This window comes from Catharus ustulatus, chromosome 5 (genome assembly GCF_009819885.2).
Source record: "Catharus ustulatus isolate bCatUst1 chromosome 5, bCatUst1.pri.v2, whole genome shotgun sequence".
NCBI classification, from domain to species: Eukaryota; Metazoa; Chordata; class Aves; order Passeriformes; family Turdidae; genus Catharus; species Catharus ustulatus.
The window spans coordinates 59,954,418-59,981,548 of NC_046225.1; the positions used below are offsets into that span (position 1 = coordinate 59,954,418).

Genomic DNA, 27,131 nt, shown 5'->3' on the forward strand with positions numbered 1-27,131 from the left:
AACTTGCACTCACTCACTTTCTGTAAAAAAGTTACAATATACACCCTTCTTTACATGTTTATAACTGAATACGTAATGCTGTGCTGAAGCCATGCTAATGCTAATCACACAGCATCATTTCTGCCTCAGTACATACCAAAAGATGTTTAGTTTTTCTAAGGAAAAAATGCCAGGTTGGTGTTTTTATGAACAACTTTGCAGAGATACCACTGATACCACCTACAGCTCACCCAAAACTGAGGTACATCTATTATTGATTGCTTATCCCCTCTCAATCAAAACTCACATCCAACTAAGATATTTATTGTTCACAATAATTGTGCCTACTTTACATATAAAATAGGTGCCTTGATAATTTCCATTATGATGTTTTAGTATTCAATATTTCAACATTTCAAACAGAATAATTTTTATTTTAAGCCACATAATATGGGATGGGATGACAAATCTCAAAGTTGAGATATTTTTACCCAAGTAATAATTTATAAAATGCAGTTTTAGATAATTGCCACAGTGAAAATATGCTTGGGGCATTCATTTATGAATGATACTTTTCAAGATTTTTTTCCTTAAGGCAGAGTGGATGATTTTAGAACAAGTATTTTTATTTGGCATTGTGACTGTCTTGACTTAATCGAGCTGCAAACTCAACGAGTGTTCTCGTGGGCCGCCCTGCCATCCCCTTCCGAAGATATGGCACCTCATCTTTATTGGACATCACCCCAGCTATATCCAAATGAGCCCAGTGAGAGGCAGTCACAAATTCCTTCAGGAATGCAGCAGCTGTGCATGCTCCTCCAGCTCTGTGGGAAACAGAAAGATGTATTGTTTCCAAAGCAATTCCAACAGCACACATATTAAACAAATATGAAAGAAAGGGGCACATGGAAGGTGATGGTTCATCTTACCTGCTGTACTTTCCAATGTTACTCACATCTGCAAGAGGACAGTCTGTGACTTGTTTTGTGTAATGCTCAAAAAGAGGCATCCTCCAAACTCTGTCCCCTGTCAAAATGCTGGCCTGAAAAAGAAACAATGATATTTTGGGCAATTTTTTTTTTTAACTGCACTTGTAAGCCCTGTTTTCATGCATGCTTGTTTTTGTTTAGATTTTATCAGTCTAAAAATCTTCAGCCCAAGATATTAGGTTTTTGGAAAAATATAGTTTGAAAAACAAAACAGGTAATCCTGCTTCTTAGGTACTTTAGTGTTAGCCAAAAGGCAACATCAAAAGACCACATTTTTTAATCTGTTTTTCCTTTTCCCTGATGACAGGAATCCTTCCCCTCAGAGGCTTCCTTGATCCATTGCACTTCAGCCACTCACAAGGCCTCTCTGAATTTCTGTGTTGTTAAGCAAGATCAATTATCTTTTTAACATGAACTAATTACTGCCAGTAGTCCAGAGTTTATGCATATACAGTGAGTTATCAGAATATGCAAATCCTTGAGATGTTTAGTGTATGATATTACATCTCACTGAAGAGCTAGTAATTAATAGTCAACATAATTTTCAAGTAAATATAGTACTGACATCATTCCTCTAAAATTTCAGAATGTAGTAACATCTTTCAGATTTGCATAAAGACTTTCATTAATGTACTAACTTTTCAATAAGGTATCACTGAATTATTACTATTATGATTTAACAATAATGCAGGTAGCCTACCTCATAGAGGTGAGTCCAAAGCCAAGATGAATTTGTGAACACTCCAGTTGCAGCAGATCCCAGTGCAACATCCATGGCACCTAAAGAAATACACCTTCAAGGTTATATGACAAAGGCAAAGGTGGACCTGAGCTATTTTCTGCATCCTGATTCCTCACAGAACTTGCCATTTTTAATTCCCATTATCAGTTATAGGAATTTATCAGACTGCAAAACCTGAAGATGCTAACATTTTTGAAAGTTTGAACATTTAAAAAACATATATATTCTAAAAAACACAAGAAATCATAAAAATTATATTTTGCCTTCTGTGAAACTAAATTTTCTGATTTCAGATCGATGTTTCTTAGAAATAGTTCTAAGATAATGTACTAAACAATAACAGTATCCTTTAAAAAAACTAGATATTATTATTTTCATGTAGAAAATACCAGTGAATGGACTTTCTCCAGTTTACAGACCTCTCTAATTTTTGAGCTGATACTTTTTCTTTTGTGAATTTCACTTAGACTTTTGCATATCGTGTGTAAATTTACTTTATTAAATATTTAATTTATTAAAATAATCCTTATCAAAATATTAAACCATGGGATTAGATATTTATCTATTTGATGCTCCAGAACCACTTCTCTAATAACAACATTTAATCTTTAGTGAGATGAAAAAAAAAAGTAGTTTAGCAAAATATGTCAAAGAAATTTCTATGGGAGGCCTCCTTCTTCCTGCTTGGTGCCCAAGGATCCCAGACAAGAATACTTTTATACAAGCCAATAATCTTAAAATCAGTTTCCCTTCCATCAATCAAAATTTTCCACAGCATTTGAACTGGTAAAACTGATGGAACATAATTTAAAGCATTAGCAGAGAATCTACATAAACACAATTATTTTGCTTAGCATATTCCTTAAGCAACACAGTTGAGTCCTGTCTGAATTACTCTTCCGTGTCTGCTTTTATTTCAGCTACAGTCACATCAGCCATGACAGCTTGTTAGTGAGTTCATGAGCTGCACAGACGATTTCTGGTTTTAAATTTAAATTTACAACTTCATTATTATACAACTGTAGAGATGAAACAACTAAAACACATTTCATAATGCCTAAAAGTATGCAAACTGCACAAAAATAGGAGGTACTTCAGTCAAATGAGTTCTTGGGGAATGATGACAACTTTCCTGTCATCATGAAGCCTGAGCTAGCTCTCAGAGTAGGAGAACTGGCACGGGCTAGGTCAGAGCTCAGGCACTCAGCAAGCCATAACATGTCACTGCCTCTGCATCACACAGGCCTGGGAGCTGCAAGGGTTCAGCTCAGAGATGGAAGAAGCACAGGAAAACACTATGCAGAAACACTGAACTCTCTGTAGGTTTTCCTGCTCTTGGTTGCAGCTAGGCTGAGCCAACCCAACTTCACCGCTGAGCATGTACCCTGCATGTCCTCTCCCCACTCCAGACACACAAGCTGTGCTTGCTTCTGTCCTGAAACATGTAAAATCATCTCAGTTGCCTTTGAATTAAAGTTCACACATAGCCCAACTAATCCACAGCACAACTAAGGAGTAACACAAAAGTGACTTCAAAATGAGCAGGGAAGGGACACTGCTTACCTGTTAATGTTGCAGCATTCACAATAGCCCTTGCATTAAAATTGTGGGCATAACAGAGAGCATCAGCTAACAGCAGTCTTCCTTCTGCATCTGTGTTATCTACCTTCAAAGGCAAAATCAGTAAAAAACTAGATAAAGTACTGTAAACACCTCTTTCACTGATATATTTCTCACATATTATCTTATATAGCTGTTAGATAGAGACCACAGAAACTTCAGGTAATGAAAATTTACTCTAAGTACATTGAAAAAAATAAAGAAAAATATAGTATTGATATACAGTTATACGTATAAAGTAAAAGCTATATGCAGCTAAGTCATCTTCCAGCACTACAACCTCCTCTGCATGCTGGGTCTCTGCACTGCTGGCTCTTCAGAAGAGTCTGAAGAGCTGTCTCAGGGGAGCACACAGGCTGCATCATGTGCTTGGAGTTACCAGCACTTTCTTGCAGATTTCTTCTTGGTGGAGGAATACATGCCCAGTCTTTCTCCCTCAAATCAGAGGGTGACTAAACTCAGTTTTCAGAGATTAATGTCAAAGAAATGGAAGGTTCAGCAAGTCAGAAGTGGCAGAATCACAGAAATTCAGACAAAAAGAAAGCCATCTACTTATGCATTAAATCAGTGATCTACAGCACAAAGACTTTTTTTTTTTTACAATTTAATCTATTAGATGAGTATGGAACCATTTGTTATAAATATGGGTACTGATTTGGCAAGCTCCCTTGAACCAACAGCCTCTGTGACTCAGAGTTCTGATTGTACTGAGTATTTTGGCAGTGTAAAGACCTTGGTTACATCATCAGGAAACTGATGTCTTACTCTGATGTCTTACCCCAGATAGCAAGGAATTGTCCTGAAGGGTCTGCTGGAAGCAATTAACGTTATTTATTTGGACTTGGAGCCTGTATTTATAAGCATTGTAACAACGTCTTGTGCCAAACAAGCTTTTCCAGCGTGCTCAATAAATGACCTTACTTTGCAGCTTTTCCTAGCAATTTATAAAACATGTCCCATCTCTTCAATCTATATTTGGAAAAAAATCCTATGAGAGCAATTTTCAGTTAGTAACACGCTTCTTACAATTTTAAAAACAGTACATTTGCACTGCTTATCTTTAAGGGATTTTTCAAATGTACTCTGACTCCATTCAACTTAGTTGATTAAGCCAGTTCACTAAAAGTACTCAAAGTCCCAGTTTCACATGCATACCTGTATTGTTTTTCCATTCTTGGCTCTAACTACATCCCCAGGCTTGTTTGCCTTACCACTTGGCATATTTTCACAGAGGGGTGCCAAACCTCAGAGACAAAAAGAAAAGTGAATTACTAGTTTTCTTCTCAGAAAAGATGTAGAAAAAACCCACTTATATAAACTCCAAACACCTCCTTAGGAAAACACTACAAGTGTTATCTTGAAATTAAGCTCAAAATCCAAATTTTCCCAGTTAATGAAAGACACACAGTCCAGTTTTTAATCAGGGAAACTCCTCTGCATGACACACCACCAGGCTCTCTCATCTACACTACTTTACCACTAGGGTTTTCTTCTACATTTTTCCCAGACAAGTGATCTCAGAGGAGCAATAAATATTATTTTATGTCTCCCATATATAATTATTCACACGTAAAGGAACTTCTTTTTTTTTCTGAAATTAAAAACTTCTCAAATAAGCACTCTGAGTCATTCAAGCTCTGCTCACTGTATAATGTCTAGAGTGGTCCAAGGACTTGTCACATAACTCCAGCCATAGCAAGAACAACTAGAAATGAGCAAAAAACAGGCACAGAGTCAAAACTGCAGCTATGACTGGGATCATGGAATGAAAGGTACACCACTCCTGGGGAAAACCTGCAGCTGGCACAAGGTCCACAAGCGAAGCACCACTTTTCGGTGGCATGATGTGCAGACAGGCTCCACTGCCAGCCCTCCTCACCGCTCACTTGGGTGAGGAACGCTGTGAGATGTGTGTGGGCATCGCTGCCCTCTCCTGGTTGAAGCATAGAAGTGACTACAGTAACTGTTAACTCTAAGTCGAGCTTCTCAAACTAAAACTTATCCTAGACCACATTCCATGTCATCGCCAGCTGGTCTTGCCACAATATCTGAATCAGCTGATTTAATTTTACCTCTCCAGAAAAAATGATCTTTTTTTCAGAAAAAACCAAATTGCACATAAATAACTGTATCAGCAGACCAGTTTGGTTTGTTTCATTTTTCTGCTGAGACATTCACCTAAGGAAACTAGAGCTGATCCTTCTTCCTGCTCAGCTGTGGCACACACTTATGGAGGTAGCTCAGCACTCCTGACTCCTTTTCATTCTAACTGCTTACACAGAGATGCACATTCCTTCTTGTAATGAAGAATTGGGACTATCCCATGACTCATTGAAAGTATCTCTATTGACAAATATTTCTCACCTAGGATCTAAAAAGCATACCTTAAAATCACTATTTGGTGTTCCAATATTTTATTCAAGTAAAGAATAGTAATTTTTTGATACGCAAGTAAAAATGAAAGAGAGGTTGAGCAAGAGAACGAGAGAAGTAGGTGTGCAAGAGTCCATGATGTTTTTTTGCTGTACATGGCTTTTACCATTGCTAATACTAGAAATATACTCTCACAAAACGTTTTAGAACTAAGACTTTTGGATTCTCCACACAAAAACACTTACCAATTATGTTCAAAGGTAGATTTAGAGCTGCTGCTGTCACAATGGCTGAACAGACAGTTGCTGCCCCTCCCATATCTGCTCTCATCGCATCCATGCCTGATGACGGCTTCAGTGAAATGCCACCGCTGGAACAAACAGCTCAAGTTCGATGTCATATACACTGATGATGTTCTGTCCATCAGTATGTGTTAACACCAAATGTCAGTAAATGCTAGACCTGGTGCTCCAAATACTTCTGCAACCCTAGTAAGTGTACTGAAAGCAAGGTATCTGGGTTTTTGTTTAAGACAAAATATTATTTCATCATAATTAGTAAACTATAAAAATCCAGGTAAACTGCAGTGGAGAACTCATTGGACTTCATAATAGCAGTGCACAAAACAAACAAAATAGTACACTTGGTAAAAGTCAACATATGGATGGGGAACTGACTGATAAATTCTTCAGTAGTATGTGACATGGAAAGCAGTTAAAACGAACTGCTGCAAAGAATGAACTATTTTCTATTTCCTTAAGCATCATCTAGATGTCCAGTGACATACTGCAATTTGAAACATGCAAATTCTTCATCCATAGGTTTGTTCAGGACAAGTAAATAAATAGCCTTCTTTATTTTCTTTCCCTCTGAATTTTCTTCTTCCCCTTACAAGATTATAGCATATTAATTCCTACTTTGGACAACTGATGCTGTCTCATTGCCAGAAAAGGCAGCACAAGCTACTATATAATGCAAGTTCAGTGGAATGGCAGTGGAAGACACACTGAGTAAAGAAAAAGCATCTCCCTGTTGCATACAAACAGCAGGAAAGCATTTTCTCCCTCTAGTAACTAAAATATTAGCATACAAGCATACGTACCTGTCAAACGTAACTCCTTTTCCTACAAATACCAATGGGGAGTCATCTGTATTAGCACTCCCTAAATAGTGAATCTCCAGGAAGATGGGAGGCTCAGCTGAACCCTTTGCAACACTCAGGAATGCTCCCATCTCTTGTGCTGTTATCCAAGACTCCTGTCTGGAATAGAAATGTGTTAGTTTTGGGGTTTTTTTTTTCCAACTGGACACTTTGACCAAAGTGGTTTTTCTTAAGAGATTATGATTCTTGAAGGTTTGTACACAAACCATTTCATTTTAGTTATTTTGGAAACTGTAGTTTAAATCCAACCACTACTACCTTTTTTGGTGAAGCACAAAAATACTTCCTCTTTGCTCTTTTTTTTCCAAAGTTGTTCTTTGATTTTTGTTTTGTCTTGTTTAAAAAAAACCAACAAAACAACAGCTTGTCTACAGTTTCTACATCAGAAATACTGATCTTTCACTTGCCTGTGAGGCTGCAGATGCTAAAGTAACAATATTGCAGCAGGTTACATTTAGCTTTCTGCTAGCAAGATTTCCCCCAGTCTTTTGCTTGTCAACAAAATAGCCTCCAACACTTGCATAACCATTTCCACTGTAGAGCAAAAAATAGAAATTCAGGGGCAAGAAGCACCAAAAAATAGAAATTCAGGGGCAAGAAGCATCAGCTGTGCAAGTTCACTTGCAAGGGCTTTTATGGCTTCATCTCATATTTTTAAAAACTAAAAAATCCCAACAGTAACGGCAATAAGTAGAAGCTGTTTTATTACCACACCAAAAAGAAGCAAAGGTATGTAAAAAACCCACTTGGGGAAGAAAACAAAAGGTACTTCATATTAGCCTTCTATTCACTAAGGCTTCTTTTCACAGCACGTGTTAATTAAGCAGTAATTGACTGCATGACTAATCGACAGCTAATGATTTTACTGCATCACAGTATCTTGCTTCCTCTGCAAACCAGCAGCTCACTTAAACCTTGAGAACATCCTGCAGTCTGGGCACCCCTCATACCTTTTCCCCAAACACTTCCCCTGCTTTTGTCATTTGAAGTAGCAAAGGGAAAATGAGATTGGACTAACTTCAGATTTGAATAACCTGGAAGGTATCTTATCTTACTGTTATGGTCCTCTACCCCACAGAGGAATCATTTCCGTGGAATTTACCTTATGTGGACCTTTACATTACTGAAACTTCTGAGCTTCTGTTCAATATGTTCAGCAAATTTGATTGGAGTTATATAATTAGCTGGAGCCTCCATAAGGTACCGAGCAAGGTTCTGCCCCTCAGCATAGATAACACCTTTCTGCCAGGCTTCACTTTCAGCACTAAACAACAACACACAATGATCAGGATTACAGACATTTGCAAAAGTAAGATGTTGTCAGCATTCACTTATTTTCTTTCTTAAAATGCAGTATCATTCATTAGGAGCAATTAAAAAAAAATCACAGCTATCTTACTACAAGGACACTAGTCTAGAAACTCATCTCTGGTTCTAGTCAGCCCAAATACTTCAGAGAAAGCTAGGAGAATCCAAGAGTAGACAGATGTAAAATTATCTATCCAATTCATTAGGTCTTATCCTAATCCTTACTAATCAAAGATTGGCTTAAATCCTTAAACACAAGGTTTAATACCCCTTCAGAAGTTCATAATCACATTACTTTTAACAGCCTTGAAAGTTTCTATTTACCATATAAAGTTTCCAATTCTGTTTTTTCCTTTACTGAAATATGATTATGCAGTAAGAGTGGAATTTGGATCTCATTTCCCAGTGTACTCAAGGCACTTCACTAACAAATGACAGAGCAAACATTCACAGGGCTGTCTGTGTAGGAAATAGGAAAGTCTCTCTGGTTACTTTGCCAAACAACCAGTATAAAACCTTTCATTTTACTGAGATAATTTATAAAGTAAGTTATCACAAAGCAACGCATTGAAGTGGATTTTGCCTCTAAAAAGAGCAGAAAAATAGAGGAATATAGAAATATTGCCTGGATATAAAAGGATATAAATAAGAAGCTAAATGTTAACTGACACTGAAACTGGCAAGAAGTGGGAAAGGTACCTAGAGGACTTCAACAGGTACATCATCAGCAAAAGGTAGGGCAGGAATAACAGTGATCATTTGCTAAATGGTGCAGGCAACCTACTGAACGCTGAGAAGACTGAAGTTCTCAATGCTGGCTTTGCATCAGCCTCAATAATTATGAAGATCTGCTTCCAGATTCCCCAGTTATTTGTGCTCAGCAACAGAGTTTGAGGAAGAAGGGCACTCCTCATGACAGGAAGAGAGACAGAGGACTTAGCTTAAGGATGATGGACATACACAAGTCCTTGGTAGCAGGCAGCATATATCTGAGGGCTCTGAGGGAACTGGCTGGAATCACTGCAAGCCTGGGTCTTTCAGTTTAAAAGGTGCAACTGAATGTGGTCCCTGATGACTGAATAGGACAAATACATATCTTTAAAAATGCCAAGGAGGACACAGGGAACTACAAACCAGTTATCCTAGACTAATTCCTTAGAAGCTTGCACAGAAAGTAATTTTGAAAGCTGTTTCTAGGTATATGAAGGACAAGATGGTCACTGGGAACCATCATTTTAGATTTGGGGCAAATTCCTGACCAACAACTGAATTCTGTGATGAGAGGGTTTGTCACAGAGGACCACAGTGGATGTAATTGATCTTCAAGGTATTTTCCAGCCTAAATGATTCTGTGTTTTTTCTTGACTTTAGTTCGGTTTTCACATAGAAATTCTTGCAGACAAATTGAGAAAACATGAACTGAAGCAAGAGTGTGTCCGAACACAGACACATCTTTGAGCTGCACAGTAAGACAGTAACAGACAACAATCTCAATATTCAACAAGGAAAAATTAAATAGGACACAAAGAAAAAAATCCAAAATGAATGTAGTTAAGCACTAGAACAAATGGTCTAGTAAGGTTGTGAAATTTTCAACTCCAGACATATTAAAATGCAGACTAAACAAAGGCCTGACAAATGTGACCAAGCTTTTATGTTGCATGTAATGTCCAGGTTATCCCTAATCCATGTTGGAGCTGGACTGAATTGAGCTCCAAAAGTCTTTTCCAATCTAAATACTATATTAAAAAATTACTTACATAACCATTCATAGGACCATCTACGTTTTCAGGAAATGTTTATTTAATACAAATTTATCAATTTCAAAACTATTTGCCGTGCTACAAAATAGGAAGAATGTTTATATTTTACATGTAACTTATCAACACATGCTTAATCAAGAGGCTTCCACTTATTTTCACTAACTTCTTTGTAAGGAAAACTTGTTCCTGTTAAAAGTACATACAGGAAATACCTCCCTGCTGCATGATAGAATATCTGATACAGAACATCCCAAGTCCACTCTGATAATTGCTCTAAAACCAAAAGCTCTGGTTCTACTTTCAGCTCTCAGTAAACGATGTCTATTTAGAGACCAGAAGAACCCAGGCTTCTCTTCTTGCCTTATACCCTGTGAATGAAAATATAATATAAAATATAGTGCATTGGTCTGGTGCCAGTTAGCTTTTCCATATTCTCCAAAGTATTTACCCATTTACAGAGTTTGAAATACCTCTTCTCCACAATTCTGGCACACAATACCAACAGAAATCCTGCTATATCACAACTTCTCTTCAGGTAGCTTTTACTTTTATTTTTATCCTGGTCCTTCTTTTCTGTGAAGCAGCATTTATTTACCCTTAACCTCTGAATATGGCATCAAAGCACATGGAACAAACACTACAAATATATTTGAGATGTAAAATACTTCAGGAAATTCAAATGAGTAGGAGTTAAGGAGAGTACTGTGGCTAGCTCTATTCTTTCAGTTTTGTTTTTCTCATGCACAAGCATGTAGTTTTATAAACAAGCAAACAAACAGGTTAATAAATAGGCAAGCTTTCCTTTGTCATCACCTTCCATGAAGCTGAGGAGTAACAACAGGCTTCTTTTTTTGCTTCAGCTCATTATATTCATGCAATCCAAGGACAGCACCTTCTGCAGCTGCTTGTGCATCTCCACAGGGGTCTACTTCCACACAAGGGATCTCCAGGTCCTGGATCTGCCTGCAGCCAACTGAAAAATACAGCACAGAAACAGGTGTCTGAGGTGGTCAGTGGGACATTGCAAGAAAAAAATAAATTTAACTCAAGATATCTGAGTTTATAAGTAAGGCAGTCAAAGAGATCATGCAGCAGAAGAATTAAAAATGCTAATGACCATATACTGGCAATTTGAAACTAAAAATATCAATTGATGAATTATAATTATGAAAATGTTTTGCAAGAATAAAAAAGGAAATATCATAGTTGCTCTGATTCCTTAAAGCCTATTTTATAGCAAAACAAAGCTTTATTATTCTGGACTGAATTATGACTATCTACAGGTACTAGAAATTTGTCATAATTTAATTTTTACCAAGAATATGACTGTTCTTCGTCTACAACTGATGATATACTCTTTTATAAACAATATATTCCAGAAATTCTATTTCCCAAGTACAGTAGTTTCACGAATACAAGCCGCACGGATTATAAGCCGCACCCCCGGTGCCTCGACAATGTTGCTGTCTTTGTCAATAGATAAGCCACACCCCGAATATTAGCCGCACTTTCATTCGTCGTGAGAATCCGTGTGCAGCTTTCACAAATTGGCCAATTAGTAACAGGATCGCAGCATAGCGGGCTTTACTGGCTCGGGGCGGGGCCAGGCAGGCTTGGCCCACTCATGGTTGCCGACGGGGCCGGGTGGCCCAGCTCAGCGCCACGGCTCGGCGGGGCTGGCCGGGTGGTGCTGCCGCCGCCGCCGGGCTCGCTGGCCCCCCTCTCCCGTCAGCACCGCCCCGCTGCCGCGTTCGCTCGCCCGGCTGGCAGGGCTGCCGCCGCCAGGCTCGCCGCCCGCCCCGCTGCCGCTTTCGCTCGCCCCGCTGCCGCTTTCGCTCGCCCTGCGCCGCGCCTCGCGAGCGCCGCGCCCACCCCGCGCCGCGCCCGCCCCGCCCCGCGCCGCTTTCGCGAGCGGCGTTTTGGCTCGCGGCGCTTCGGCTCGCCGAGCGGCGCTTTGGCTCGCGGCGCTTCGGCTCGCCGAGCGGCGCTTTGGCTCGCGGCGCTTCGGCTCGCCGAGCGGCGCTTTGGCGAGCGCCGCTTTCGCTCGCCGAGCGGCGCTTTGGCGAGCGCCGCTTTCGCTCGCCGAGCGGCGCTTTCGCGAGCGCCGCTTTCGCTCGCCCCGCCGGCAGGGCTGCCGCCGCCGCCACCAGGCTCGCCGGCCGCCCCCTCCCGTCTGCACCGCCGCCGCGTTTCCTCGCCCTGGCCGGCACTGCAGGCCCCCGCACCGCCGGGCTCCCCCACGCTGCTGGCCCCGATTCTGCTGGGCTTCCCCCGCTGCCAGGCAGCCCCACCCGCCGGCCTTCCTGCTTCTGCCATGCTCCCCTGCACTGCTAGCCCCAGTTCTCCCGGGCTCCCCCGCCATGCTGGCTCAGGCTCTGCCGCCCTCCCTGCCCCACCCTGCTGGCTCAGGCTCTGCCGCCCGCCCCCCACACTGCTGGCCCCGCCTCTGCCAGGCTTTCCCACCTCTGCCGGGGCCGGCCGGGCTCCAGCTTGGCTTGGGGCTGCCGCGGGCTCTCACTTCCGTGTTGGCAGCTTTTAGAATTTTGTTAATAGATTAGCCGCCCCGGAATATTAGCCGCACTTCTGGGTTTCCACCAAAATTTTGGTCAAATTGGTGCGGCTTGTATTCGTGAAATTACTGTAATTTAACAATGTTTTATGTCATCTACAAAGTGGACTTTGATTAACAATGTTAATGGCAGGCATAGGCTAGCACTTTGGACATACAGCTGTCATCCAATCACAGACTATAAAGGTCTTCAATGAGAACTCTTATTTTACACACTTTAGATGCAGCAGTCATCCTTGATTGAGATAAGCCCTCTTCTGTCTTCAACATATAAAATACTGAATCATAGTACTGATGTTGTGCAAGATGTTTGTGTTTATAAGACAAATATCTCAGTAATTAAATAAGTGACAGAAGTAAATATATATGCTTATTTAAGTACAGAGTGACCATAAAGTGAATTTGTGATGCTCCCCGGGTCCAAAATACTAATTTAACAAGTGCCTTTTCAATATCACACTGTTTAGGAAAGTTATTTGATATAAATAACTGCAGTTACCTGTCTTCAGACTTGACTTACATTCTTTATAACTCCTTGCTCACTAAGGAAAAATTTACATAAGTATCAGTAACAATTAAATGCATTTACCAAATGATGAAGTAAGTTGTGCTTTTCAAAACAAAAGCATACCTAGACTTGGACTTCAACAATGTAACATGCTGCAGAACTGCAATTGCTTTACAGACAAAATGCTTAATTTTTTTAAAATAGTTAACCTGCAACAGCTGTACGAATATTTTCTTTGCCTTCATTCCAGTTTTCTTGTTCATTTATTCCAGCATTCTTCTTACCCAAGCCAACTACTGCCACACTTGGAAAGTCCTAGATAAAGCCAACACATAAATGGATTCACTTTCCTCATTGTTACAGCCAGAGCAGAGTTGTTAAAAAGACTTTACTTCCCAAGTCAAACCAAGCACAGCATTAAAATACACGCAGTACTTTTTCTGTATCAGGTACATTTCATTAACAGTCCCTGCATGGTGCTGCTGTCCTGTGCTCCCAATCATTTGCCACAGGAATACAGTCAGTTATTCTGTTGTCCAGTTAATAAACATGAGCATTGAACATAGCAGACGTTATGCTCAACACACAGTAAATCTCGTACTCCCAAGGGCAAACCTAAGAGTCTTTGGAAAACAGATCCACCTTTCAAGCTGTAAAAAAGCCAGAACTTATATGGAGAATTGTAACCTCTTTAGGGTAGTACTATGCTCAAGACAATAAAATCACTTCAAAAGCTCAGCGTGTTAGCTCATCTCAGGAGCTCTGCTGGCAGGATTTGCCAGGTAGCAAACCAAAGCTGCACAGAAGTACACCTCTCCAGAACTGAGGAAAACAATGTAGCACAGCAGACTACACGCTTGCCTTACAAGCTGCAAGCAAGTGGAAGGAAAAAAGAAGTAATGAGGATTAAAGGAGCCTTTTAAGAGTGAAGTCAAATTTGTATAAAACTCAAAGCTATATATGTATAGGAACATCTATAATGTTCCTATATCTCTTAAGAAAAAAATGGTTAATCTTAGGCTTTCCCTTTCCTTTCTCTGTCAGCCTCTAACAATCAGCTTTCAAACTGCTACACTGTAGTAAAGTCTTTTAGTCCACAAAATGCTGAAACTTGTATTCACTTTCCAGAAAATCAGTGATACTAGTTAACATTCTCTTGTCTTCTTTTGCAGAGATTTGCTACTCACTTCAGAGCCAATCCTGTATGCAGAACTGGGATAATGGGACCTTCAATACACTCAACTTCCATGAAATTTCTGAGAGCCTTTTTACCAAGTCCAGTGTCACCTGCATGGGGTGTCTGCACAGGAATTTATACGTGGTAGGCAATTCTCATTACAAACGGATTTATTTCAAATTATTTAAATAGCTTTAATGTAAAATCCAGTTACTGAGACAGGAACACCTAGTGTCACATCACATGCCTGCCTAGGACTCCAAAAAGGCACAAATCATTCCATATTGGTCAGCTGCACACATGCGCATTAGGTCTATCCTGGCTTCTCAAATGGCACCAAAAGCCTGACTTTGAGCAGATGAATCCTCATCTCATACCCTTGTGATCTATCATGGCTGTGCGGACGAAAGTCCTGCTTGGAGAACAGTCCCATATCTTGTTTTCAGAGGTTTGACTTAAAACATCTGACAAAAGCCCATGAAGGGATTACCTTATGTTAGAACTGTCAGGTCTGGAAGGTCTTTGCACCTCTCAGTAACTCCTCACACTCTCGCCCCTCCTGGACACAGGAGGCACAGAAGTCAGATCCAAACCTGCCGTGCCTTAGCTGATTCAGGAAGAAGCAATTCAAAGTACAGCACCTTTGGAGCAGACTTGCTCTCATCCTCCCCACCTGCAGCACAGTGGGGGGAGTACAGGACTGTGCACAAGGCTATGCAAACATGGGCAGTGCAGAACAGGAGTTGAAACAGTCCAGACAAGGGAAGGAGAGCAGGCCATTTATACAAGCATAGCAGTGAACTCAGAGTAAAATTAGATGTAAGGACAAACTTCACATCAATCAACTAGCATACAAAACCACAAAGTGCATACCTGATGCAAACCGTGAAATATGCGTGTTTTGCCTTTCTTCAAAGGTGGCCCACATCTAGGACACAAAAAGATTCTTTCAATACAGAAGGCCTTACTTGTGATAAGCCTTACAGTACTACATTTACTCCACGACCACACGCCACATGTGCACTGGGATGCTTGGCTCTGTGCTGTTTCAGAGCAGAGGACATGTCCCATGAAATTTTTGCATGTTTGCACAGTGATTGGCTTTATCATGGGAGTTCCCCACCAAACCATCAAAGCCCACCCTGACAGTGATAGAGACACAGACAGTAATAATGAAAAAAACCCAAAACAACAACATAAGTCCTACTGGTATATGTAGGTACTTCAGTCCATTTCAGAAGCTTATCACACACTTACAGGGACAGAAGTGCTCTCAGCTTTCCAGACACGAGTCTATCAAAAGCATCTCCTGCACTAGTCAGCTGGGCAGCACCATCATCCTTCTCACTAGAGTAGACTCCCAGAACAAGACCCTAGAAAAGGACACGCGTTAATGTAAACAACACGAAATGTAGAGACCCATCAGAAAGGCAGCGAGCACACTGTTCAAACTATTGCTACATCTCTATGTATTTATCTCAGTTTTAAATTAATCTAACGTGATGCATAGAGTAAACCAGGATCCACTAGTATAGCTACTTTAAGTGTGAAAAAGTTATCAGATACAACATAACTGAACTTACAACGATTCTGCCGATCACATAAAAACAAAACCTCTTTCAACCGGTAATTTTAAGCACAAAAGAGCTTCTCCCCGCCTGGGCACACCTGCAGTGCGATACACCCAAGAGGAGCAGAGAGCGGCTCCACTCCTGACTGAGCTCCGGGGGCACACGGGGGCTCAGCCGAGCAGAGCCGCGGTGCGAGCGCAGGGAGGGACCCGCGAGCCCCGGCCCGGCTCCCCCTCGCCCTCACCTTCCCGGCCGCGCCGCGGCTGTAGCCCCGCGGCGAGGGGCCCTGCGCCGAGCAGCTGCAGGCCCGGGGCACGTCCCGGGCGAGCCGGCGAGCAGCCACGCTCCGCACGCAGGGCAGCAGCATGGCAGGGCACGGCTCGGAAGGAAGGAAGGCAATAGGGGAGGCAGAGCGGGCGGGCCGGCGCGCACAGCGCCTCATCAGCCGGCGCCGCCGGGGGCGGGGCGGGGGGCGGTGCCGGAGCGCTCCCCGAGCGGGGGTCCCGCGGAACGGGAGCATGTTCTAGATAGGTGGTACTACTTCTCTCGCAGCTTTAGGCAGCCCTAGTCTGCATACTGCATACTTAATTTGCATATTGAAGATTAAAACGGAAATTATTTAGGAAAAATAAAGCTTTATTGCAAACGCGCGTTATTTTCTACAAGAAAGCAGTAACAATTTCAGGCTGCAAATAAAGAAATAAATAAAAATGTGGTAAATTAAAGGGAAAACAACAAAAAACAACAACCCAATGAAAATTGCTGTGGTTATATTCTCTCAGGAAAATTCATAACAGAATACCAGGTCATCGCTGTAATTTCAGAAGTAGATTTATGCTCAGCGAAAGTACTGCATGGAAAATAACTGGCTGGAGTTTTGGTGACAGTTACTGTATTGTAAGTCTGAAGAGCATTGAACATGCACTGGACTTCAATTTGATGTGATCCAGAAATTTTTTGTTTCTTTCCCTACCCCTGAGGTGTGTAGCATAGATTCTAAGTAATTCATTTTAATACGTGAGAATAAGACACCTTATGACAATATGTATAACAATGTTTGCTTTTCCATACATTTTAAATTGGAGTTACACTGTTAGACCAGCAGAACATGATGTAGAAGGAGTTGGGCCTGTTCTCTAGGAATCGATTGCACTTCCCACCTCAGTTTTTTCCATTAAGTGGTACACAGACAAATAACATGTTTTATTAAGGACAGCAGCACGCAGAAACAATGACACAGGGAAATTTCATCCAATTTGGTTCACCCCGTAAAAATAAAATTTTAAACATAAAGCCATAATATTATTTAAAGAATCAAAGTGGTAATTATTTTTTAGCTTTTTTATTTTGGCAAGACTCTTGGATACAATGAACAGTTTTTTAGTTCTTTGAACTCCATAGCTCTATAGCTTCTCTACATTCGTGTTTCTTCTATATATTATTCTCCACATACAAATTAAGTGGGTACTTTTGGGATATATGAAGTTGTGTTTATGTAATTTTATGGGATTGGACTCATAATGTCTTTTAAATTCTGGGCAGATATTACTCATAAATATTCTTATCCGGTATTTCAAATCTACCTTCTTTCCAAGGTAAGAAGTGCCCCCAGAGAAGTATTCACTTCCACATGTTGAGCATGCATATGATCAGATACACTATGTGAAGCATAATAAAAATATGTAAATAAAGTAGACTACATATATCAAGTTGCACATTTTTGAAATTAGTTTATGAGGTACAAGGGAAAGCTGAAAAGGTCTAAGCGATAAACTTACTCATTGTTAACCCCAGGGTGGGCTTTGTACATTTCAAATATGTATGACTGCATTTAACCTTTTTTTCTCCAGACAAAATTTCCCAGGGCAAATATTCCACGCATTGACCTATCAGTGTATCTTAGCAGTGCTTAAGCTCAGACAACCTGTGCAGCTGAAAGTTTAATTTAGCCTTACATCTGTCTCATTAAGTTTAGTTCATGCATGGCAATACTTCTGTTCACTCTGAAAATTTTCTCACAGGTCACAACATAGTCACTGGGTAATAATGTTACTTGGTTGTTCACCTTGTGCAGCTGCAGTATCCCAAAATGATGCTTCATAGGTCTGCTGTGAGAGAAATCTTCTCTTGGACCTTTACGGCAGAGTTATGCTCCATTGCTGAATTGATTCAAATCAAGAAATTACAATGCTAATCCCCCTAGGAATCCACTCCCAACAAATCTTTAATCTTGTCCTCACCTAAATAGTCCCATGATTCTTATTCAATAATATTTTTTGGAGGGGGTGGAAATTTGGGAGGCCATGAAGCAGTTCATTATCAGTAAGAAAATGTGTTGCAATACATACATATTAACACTACTGAAAAGCATTTTCAAAGCAATCACTCAATATGGAGGATTTAAGAATCTGCTTTCTTCTCACCTCCTGAAGGGAATTATGTTTAGTAAAAGACAATATAATTCTTTCTGTACAGTAATTACATTTAAATGATACATGTTCATGGAACAATTACAAATTACAAGTATTACATTTTCTACTTGTGTAATTATGCTGCACTTCAAGTTTTTCTGTCTCAAACCCATTCAGAATTTTCTAGGAGGGGAAGGTGGTGGTACCACAGATACCCCTGTGGACAGTTTTCAGGGCAGTACTGTATTGTTACCACCTAAGACACCTTTGTAGCCTGGGTTTGTTTACTGCCTATCCATGTACTGGCTATTGCACCATCTTTCTGGAGCTGTGGCCCAGGATACAGTCTGAGTGAAAGCACCAATAAATTTAGAAGAATTCAGTAAGATAGTGGTATAAAATAGGAATCTTTTCTGCTTTATTAACTCTCCTTTATGCTAAAATTGTAACAGTTCTCGAGACTCATTATAATTTTCCATCTATCTCCTAAATTTTTTAAAATAAATTTTAAAATAATTTTAGTGCTCATGAAAAAAAAAGTGGCTCATGGTGTCTTGAAGAAGACAGGTTAGTAGGGCCGAGTGCAGAGGCACCCTCACAAATTTCTGCTTCACTCATAATCCTGCTAACCTTGTAGAGCCAAACCCAGACATGGTAGAGGCCACTGTATCCACTCTTAATGGTATATATTCCATATTTTTTCTCAAAAAAATTCACCCCTCAGGACCCATGAACTGGTTGAATCCATGTCAAAATTATGGTACTTCCTAAGAAAGTAACTTTTCTATCCATTTAGCCTGTTCTATTAATTTCAATACTATTTCATCATCACTTTTACTGATTTCAGATAGGCTTAACAATTAACACACTTATGAAGAAAATTAATCTGTCAGATTAATATTTTCCAGGTTATCTAAAAGCACTATTACCCTTAATCTATTTACTTTGAGAAGCTGCAGTGAAATATTTATCCAGCAGCTAATAATTTTTTCTTCATTGACTAATAGCATCCCATATACTTTACATTTCTCACTTCTTTGCCTTGTGGTATTGGATAATTTACAGTAATTTCACGAATACAAGCCGCACCAATTTGACCAAAATTTTGGTGGAAACCCGGAAGTGCGGCCAATATTCCGGGGCGGCTAATACATTAACAAAATTCTAAAAGCTGCCAACACGGAAGTGAGAGCCCGCGGCAGCCCCAAGCCAAGCTGGAGCCCAGCCGGCCCCGGCTGAGGTGGGAAAGCCTGGCAGAGGCGGGGCCAGCAGTGTGGGGGGCGGGCGGCAGAGCCTGAGCCAGCAGGGCGGGGCAGGGGGGGCGGTAGAGCCTGAGCCAGCAGGGCGGGGGAGCCCGGGAGAACTGGGGCTAGCAGTGCAGGGGAGCATGGCAGAAGCAGGAAGGCCGACGGGTGGGGCTGCCTGGCAGCGGGGGAAGCCCAGCAGAATCGGGGCCAGCAGCGTGGGGGAGCCTGGCAGTGCGGGGGCCTGCAGTGCCGGCCAGGGCGAGGAAACGCGGCGGTGGTGCAGACGGGAGGGGGCGGCCGGCGAGCCCGGCGGCAGGGCTAGGGAACGCGCCGCGGCCGGCGAGCCCGGCGGCGGGGCTAGGGAACGCGGCGCGCCGCGGCCGGCGAGCCCGGCGGCGGGGCTAGGGAACGCGGCGCGCCGCGGCCGGCGAGCCCGCCGGCGGGGCTAGCGAACGCGGCAGCGGGGCGGTGCTGACGGGAGAGGGGGGCCAGCGAGCCCGGCGGCGGCGGCAGTACCACCCGGCCAGCCCCGCCGAGCCGTGGCGCTGAGCTGGGCCACCCGGCCCCGTTGGCAACCATGAGCGGGCCGAGCCTTCCTGGCCCCGCCCCGAGCCAGTAAAGCCCGCTATGCTGCGATCCTGTTACTAATTGGCCAATTTGTGAAAGCTGCGCACGGATTCTCGCTACGAACGAAAGTGCGGCTAATATTCGGGGTGCGGCTTATCTATTGACAAAGACAGCAACATTTTCGAGGCACCGGGGGTGCGGCTTATAATCCGTGCGGCTTGTATTCGTGAAACTACTGTATGTTTAAAAGCATTTCACACACACACACTTAGCCTTTGCTGCCCCTTACCTTTAGCCTCACAGATGATGTTTTTCAATGCTGTATAACATTTTCAAACATATATGTCCCTCTCAATATGCTCTAGATAATTCTGTGAAAGTAAATGCCAAATATACATTCTTTCTGTTTTGAAATAACCTTATAGTTTCAAAGATTTGTGTTAAACATGTTGTCTTTCTAAATAAAGAAGACATCTGCTCTGATGAAATATTTTACCTTAGTTTTCTAAAATACCCCAAAGTGCAAATATTCTAAAAACTGAGAAACGGCATATATTTACTGCAGATACCAGTCTGTTTTGAGAATAATGATATTTATAGCATATTTTTTCACAGACATGTTAGTTGCTGGTATTGTAGACTGACATCTTTACTCAGGTTTGTAAATAAATCATCTATCCAAAACAAAGGCTGAAGAGCCAAGAAGCTGTTTCTGTCACAACAATCGACTTGACCAAAATAGTTTTGTGTAGATTTGTTAGTACATGATATCTTCTGCTGTAACATTCACTTCTTCTGTTTTAGTCTTAATTTTAGGGAAATGTATCCCACTAATGGCTATTAGCAGCAAATTCACTGCATGTGCTGTGGCACTTGCCACACAAATCCAAAAACAGTCTTCAAAGCGTTCTTCTAAGATAACAAACCGAAAGACATTTTCCCGAAAATTGGCAATTCTTTCTGTGAGGTGATGAAGTTTCACAGCAGCCATGAAGCTGGTGACTGCAAGTACTACAAATCCACCTGCAACAAAAATGAAATAAATATTCACCTTTATCAAATCAAAACAAGACAGATATTTTGATTTGGCTTGAAAAGACTTATTGAATACATCAGTGAGCACTATATAGGGTAGGGATGGATAAAGGCATGTCTTAAACACCTTCAGAATGCTTAGGCTTTATTGTGGCTTATGGACAAACATACTTAGGCTTTGTGAGCAAACATACTTTTATCCATGACATAAAGCCTAAAGCCTGGCATTCATAGTTCCAGTTAAATGTTGACTAGATGAAATAAGCCAAGATGCCACCTGGAAGTTCTGTTTTGATAGATGTGAATTCACCACCAACTTCATTGTATTCACAAGTACTTAAATCAAAGAGGTACTTAGTAAGGCAAAAGAAGAAACTTGCATCATTTCCTATGAATGTGACTAGAGAAAAAACTGGAAAATTACTTTACCTGCAAGGAAGTTCCAAAGACATGCTCCTGCTGGACCGTTAATAGCCCGGTACGGAACTTTTATTGCGTTAAGAATGCAGAATCCAAAACTGACCAGAGAAAAGAAAATGGCCACACAGAGGAAAATTATGATCATCACATGCAGGCCTGTATTCAACTTTTTCACCATGTGTGGGAAAACTGTCAAGAAAAAATAAAGTATCTATTCAGTGTATAGGTTTTCTTGACGATGGTAAATGTCACACTGTGCTGGTGCTTCAAATTCAACTTCTATTTAAGGAAGACTACAGTAATTTCACGACCATAAGGCGCACTGGACTATAAGGCGCACCTCCGGGAGTCAGCAAATTTCGCAACCTTATACATTATATAAGGCGCACCGGACCGTAAGGCGCACTTTTTTTTTGCAGTGAGGATCCGCCCCCAGCTTCCCCCACGCGGTTGCTGGCCAAGGCTCCACCTCAACCCGGCAGCCATAGGCCCCTGGGCCCGCCTGTACCCGGCAGGGCCGGGGCATGCCTGCCGCTGCTTGGCCCCGACTCCCTGGGACAGGGGCATGCCCGCTGCCGCTCCGTGCCGCCTCCCCAGGGCCAGGCTATGCCTGTCGCCACTCCATGCCACCTGCCCGGGGCCGGGCTATGCCCGCCGCCGCTTGGCCCCGCCTCTCTGGGGCCGGGGCATGCCTGCCGCTGCTCGGTGCCGCCTCCACGGGGCCGGGGCATACCTGCCGGGGCACCACGGGCCCCAGGGCCCCCCTGCACCCGACAGCCGCGGCCCTGCCGGCTCCCGGCTCACACTTCTGGGTTAGCAAATTTCCAAACTTTTGCCCATATATAAGGTGCACCAGACTATAAGGCGCGCTTCTGGGTTCGGGCGAAAATTTTAGTCAAAAGGGTGCGCCTTATAGTCGTGAAATTACTGTACTTTTTATGGAAATGTGGAATTCAGCTAGTTGCACACATCTCAGTTCCTGATGCCTTATTTTTCAGTGCATCAGACAAACCAGGGATATTCTGCTACAGGAATAATCCTTCACACAGGATCTGCGAATAAGGATTCAGGCTTAAGTCCTGTTTATTTATCTAGCAGTGTTAATGTCTTTATCTCTGCTGCTGTATCATCTGCTGTATACTTTCCTGTCTCCTTTTCTCCTCTGTTCTCAGTACCAAACTCCTGGTTTTGAGCTTCTCACAGTTTCTGTTCCCTTGCTGTCTAAAATAGCATCACCTTTTAATGTGTTTATTTTCCTTATGTTATTCTACTTTTTTTTCTAATCCTCTCTTTACTGCCAGCTCCAGTGAGATTTGCCTTGATTTCATACATCCTAATCCCACAGGTTTGCCCTTTAAGATTCCCTTCTTGGTTTCTCATCTAGTGTTTATGGCCCCTTTATGCTTTTCTGGGCATCTGGCAGTGTTTTAGCTACAGATGTAGGAAGCTTGTAAAGTATTGCAGTCAGGTGGGCTTTAGCACTCCCATGTTTTGCTAGCGGCACAAGTTCTCCCTCAGTAGCCTGTTGCTCACTTGACTCTAGGGAACAGTAATTTTCTTGGTTCTGTCTTCACAGACACAATTCCTTTGTTGGAGGGCCACATTGGCCAGCAGCAGGAAATGTACACCTGAGTGTTTAGTTTATCCTGCAGCCCTCTAGTAACAGAATCAGAAGAAATCTGAGTAGGGCATTGTAGGTGACATGTTGACTGACAGGAAAGAAAGAGGCTGATTGAGAGGAACCCTAAAATACAAGGTGATCAAGAGGAGACCTTCAGCTAGCATAGCACTTCACACTCATTCATGTTTTGAAGAACTCACTGCGTAATTACTAATAAGCTACTACAAAGACGGTATACTGTATCATAAACAAATAAATAAATTCCTACCTATGCTGCATAACTGACAAAAACCCCAAAGTCCAAACAAGCCACCTAAAAAGTAGACAGCAATAGTTGGTAGATATCACCATGAACTTCAGTCATATAATTTGATCATGACATGACAGATTTATAGTAGGTTATGTAGAAAAAAAAAATCATACTGTACAAAATCTCGTAATGTAGAAAAAAAATCCCATATAAAAATGATGTGATTCAACAGATCTACCCATTCAGTAGCTCATTCTGGGGTTGTAGTTGTGCCTGGTGCACAGAAGAGCTACGGAAGACTCTAACAACAAGAAATGAGGGAAGTAAATGAGAATCAGAAGTATATATGAGAAATGGGAATAAAAAAACTAGGTTGCTTTCTGACTGGAAAATTACTGGCAGTGTAACAACAAATCACATTGAATTAAGCCTCCTTACAAACCATCAGAAATTTTAGGGTAGTTGTAAGGGTTATTTGGTCTCTTTTCCGAGTCTCACAGCCAAGTGCCAATGACCTGCCCAGTGAGTCTGGCTGAGTACACAGAAATAGGAATCCACGAGAAGAATATTGCCATGGAGACTCCTGACACAATCCAGCAGTGTTTGCTATGCACAGGCAAAATGCGTGGCTTCCCCAGGTGGTTCTCAGGGCTTGACTCAATTGTCAAAACAGAAGCATCTTATGCCAACTTAAGTGCCCGAGGACCATCATAACAACCCCATGGGTCTAACATACATGCTGCATTATAGATGAGACTCTTCCAGAAGCTGCAGCTGGAGGCCAGATGTTACATCCTGAGGGGTACAAAAGAGCAGTGGATACCTATTATGGCAATTGAGTCACACTGTCACTGTCCCAGCTAAAAGACAGTGTGCCAGCCATAAGTCTACTCTAGTGAATGTTAACAGAGTGAAAGGGGATATACAAGTAACAGTAAATTATTGCCATTTGAAATTCTGAAGTGTCAGAGGTACTGCAATACTGCACCATATGATGTGTTAGCTATGTCTTGATCTATGGTACCAGTGAAGTCCATTTATATTATCACATTCCCCATGCAAAGTCTCACAGTTCTTGCTCCCCAGTAAGTTCAGAAAGCATGGAGATTAGGGGGGACATTCAAACAATAAAAAAAAAAAGAATCCCCAGTCCTGCTCACCATTGCGCAAAAGTAACAGCTTTGTGTATTGTTGCTTGAAGCCAGTATTGTGAAAATATCAAACTCTATAGAGTTATTAACATATTTAAAAGGGAAAATATCTGGAACACTTGTTGACCAAAATGTACATTTGGGCCTACTGCACTTAATGTTTTACAATTCTAACAGGGAATTATTACTAGCTTCAGTGAGAGTTCTGCTTGTCTAAGGAGTGCCAGCTCACGTCCTCCAATTGCAAATCGATGTACTCCAGAGTGACTGTGGAACATTATCCCTTCCTCTCAGATTGCACAGTAAAAAATTGTAAAGTTCATTAAACAGTCCAGAAAGTTGTACAGAGTTTTAAAGGAGATTGGCTATTTTTTTCCCATTCTCTCTGCCGGGATGGGGTGAAAGAACTGGGACTGGATGAGCATGACTGCTATGTCCATGTAATGAAGTTGCAGTTGCAGTAAGAGCTTGAGCAATAATTTAGTTACTGTAAGTGACCAGTCCAAATTCATCCAGTTTAACAACTGGTCATGCTGGTCTAAGTTGAGGTTGCTCTGGTTCTTTTCTCCATTCTCTCTGAAGTCCCATAGTCACACCTGCCTTCAAGTTTTTATAGAAGTGCTTGTGCAGTTGTGTAGTCACACACGTTCCTATGAGAAAACAAGTATTTATTTTTGTAGGTTAAATTTTTGGCCAATTTAACTTTTGAACTATCTCACCTCAACTACGAGAGCCATTGCAAAGGATGGGATAGGACAGCATTGCTGTGGGCCAGGGAGAGGGTGAGAGACTGCAACAGCTTCAACTTGTATTGGTTTAAGTTTCAGTTAATCTGTACACTGAACTAAAAATCTTCAATGCAAATTACCATTTTCACTCAGAACAGGATGAGTGAAATTTGTAAATCATCCAGTATACAGCTCAGTGCTTTCAAGACCAAGAAAATCTTTTATGTTAAAAGGAATATATTTAGAAGAGTTTCTACATTTGTTAAGAGTTCAGCAATCTTTTGTCTCCCAACTCAATAGAAAAGAAGGTAAGAATTTCAACATGTTAATAAAGTTAGCAATTTTCATTAGGACAGTCAGATAAATATAGAAATGTGTCCAGCTAAATAAATCTCTGCTTCTTAAAGGGAAAAAAACCTCAGAAGAGTTCAACAGAGAAGGCAAGGAAAGAGACAGAGAGATGGCAGAGCTTAACTTGACATAGGAAACTATGATTTACAGGGTGATCTCCAAATGATTTTCACCCCCTTCACAAGGCTACAAGGAAACTCTCCATCTAGCCCTAGGGAATTTTTTCCCCAACTTGATTCCAGGATTACAGAATATAACTGTAGCAAAAAGCATTCCTGAAATGATAGAAATTTTATATTCACACTCAAAACATCAAACCATGAAGACAGCATATTTATTTAATAATAATTTGCATTCTACAAGTTCTGTAAGCAAAAATAATAAAGTGCCAAATTTGAGCTAGACTTTAGATTAAATATTCAACTAAAATGGTACTTACTTGTGAATTTGGAACGCCGCCCGCCCAAGCCACACTGGCGGATTTTGCCGCCCCGAAAGAGTCCGTAGTAAATTTCTCCAATGAACTTGACCAGCTCTGGATCGGTGGCATTGACCAAATCAGCCCCTGTTTTGCAAAGGATCTTTCCAGTCATCCACTTTGGGGTCCCCATTGCAACAACAATCAAGATAAAAGATACAAAACTTATTAGAGAAGCCAAGGCAAATAATGTCTTTTTAAAGCAGCCGGGCATCCTAGTGCTTTCAAGGGATCATCTCCAGGCCCTCTTTGCAGCAGTCAGACATATTTCCCATTTTTCATCATGCTCCAAAATCCACAGCCAAATACCAGGCATTTCAAAATACTTCTCTTTGTATTTTGAAGGTCCAGCAATTAATCTGCATGGTTAAAAATCAAGGAAAATATACGTTTTGCTGCAAGAGCATCCTGAAATGGTTGCAAGTAACGGCTTCATTACATTGTAGTGCGGTGATGCTTCTTTCTGCAGCAAGTAATCCTATCTCTATGGCCTGTCTAATATTTCCTCAGGGGTTTAATTGTCCTGCTCAAATGACATCAAGTTTTTTTACTGCAACCTCATGTGAAGAAAATTTGGAGAAGAATTCAGCTTCTTAGATTATTTAGAAAAGTGGGTAAACATCTGTGTGCAAGGGACAAAGCATTAGAACAGCGTAATTTGGCTGAAGGATTCTGCTGTCGCCTCTGCTGAGCTTCCCGGCGCTTGCTCCCACCCAGCCTGTAAATGTCACTGCGGGCAGAGTTATCAGAGGGACAGAAATGATGGGTCTGGAGTCTTCTGAATTACAGCGGGGCGCACGAAGCCGCCGCAGCCGGGGGGGCCTGGCCAGCCATGCATAGCCCGTGAGGTGTAACTCAAGCGACAGGTGCGAGCCATGAGCGCTATGAAAACCGGCCGTCATTACCCGCACTTCTACAGTTACTGCTACCCGAGCCCTGGGGGGACCTTCGGAACCACTAATTAATTAATTAACAAAAAGCAGCAGGAGCCTTGGGGACGAATAACACGGCTAGGCCGAGACACTGGAACTTCTCCTCCCTCGGCTCCCCCCGCCCCGCACGGCCCGGCGGGCAGCCCGGCCCGGCCCAGCCCGGCCCCTCGCACCACCCA

The 27,131-nt window shown here is 41.9% G+C and overlaps 2 protein-coding genes across 2 annotated transcripts; both read right to left on the reverse strand.

Moving 5' to 3' along the window:
* Positions 1-287: 287 nt before the first annotated feature.
* On the reverse strand, positions 288-16,168 carry LAP3 (leucine aminopeptidase 3). Its single transcript, XM_033059750.2, has 13 exons — positions 16,006-16,168; positions 15,448-15,563; positions 15,064-15,118; positions 13,223-13,328; positions 10,750-10,909; positions 7,968-8,129; positions 6,806-6,964; positions 5,949-6,073; positions 4,486-4,574; positions 3,274-3,376; positions 1,669-1,748; positions 909-1,021; positions 288-803 (listed from the first exon to the last, which is right to left on the reverse strand). Exons 1-13 carry the CDS (start codon positions 16,126-16,128, stop codon positions 605-607), a joined length of 1,590 nt encoding a protein of 529 aa, XP_032915641.1. The 5' UTR covers positions 16,129-16,168; the 3' UTR covers positions 288-604.
* A 4,062-nt stretch (positions 16,169-20,230) lies between these two features.
* Positions 20,231-27,127, reverse strand: CLRN2 (clarin 2). The gene is made up of 3 exons (XM_033059753.1): positions 25,982-27,127; positions 21,451-21,630; positions 20,231-21,009 (listed from the first exon to the last, which is right to left on the reverse strand). Exons 1-3 carry the CDS (start codon positions 26,232-26,234, stop codon positions 20,744-20,746), a joined length of 699 nt encoding a protein of 232 aa, XP_032915644.1. The 5' UTR covers positions 26,235-27,127; the 3' UTR covers positions 20,231-20,743.
* Between the last annotated feature and the right edge of the window lie 4 nt (positions 27,128-27,131).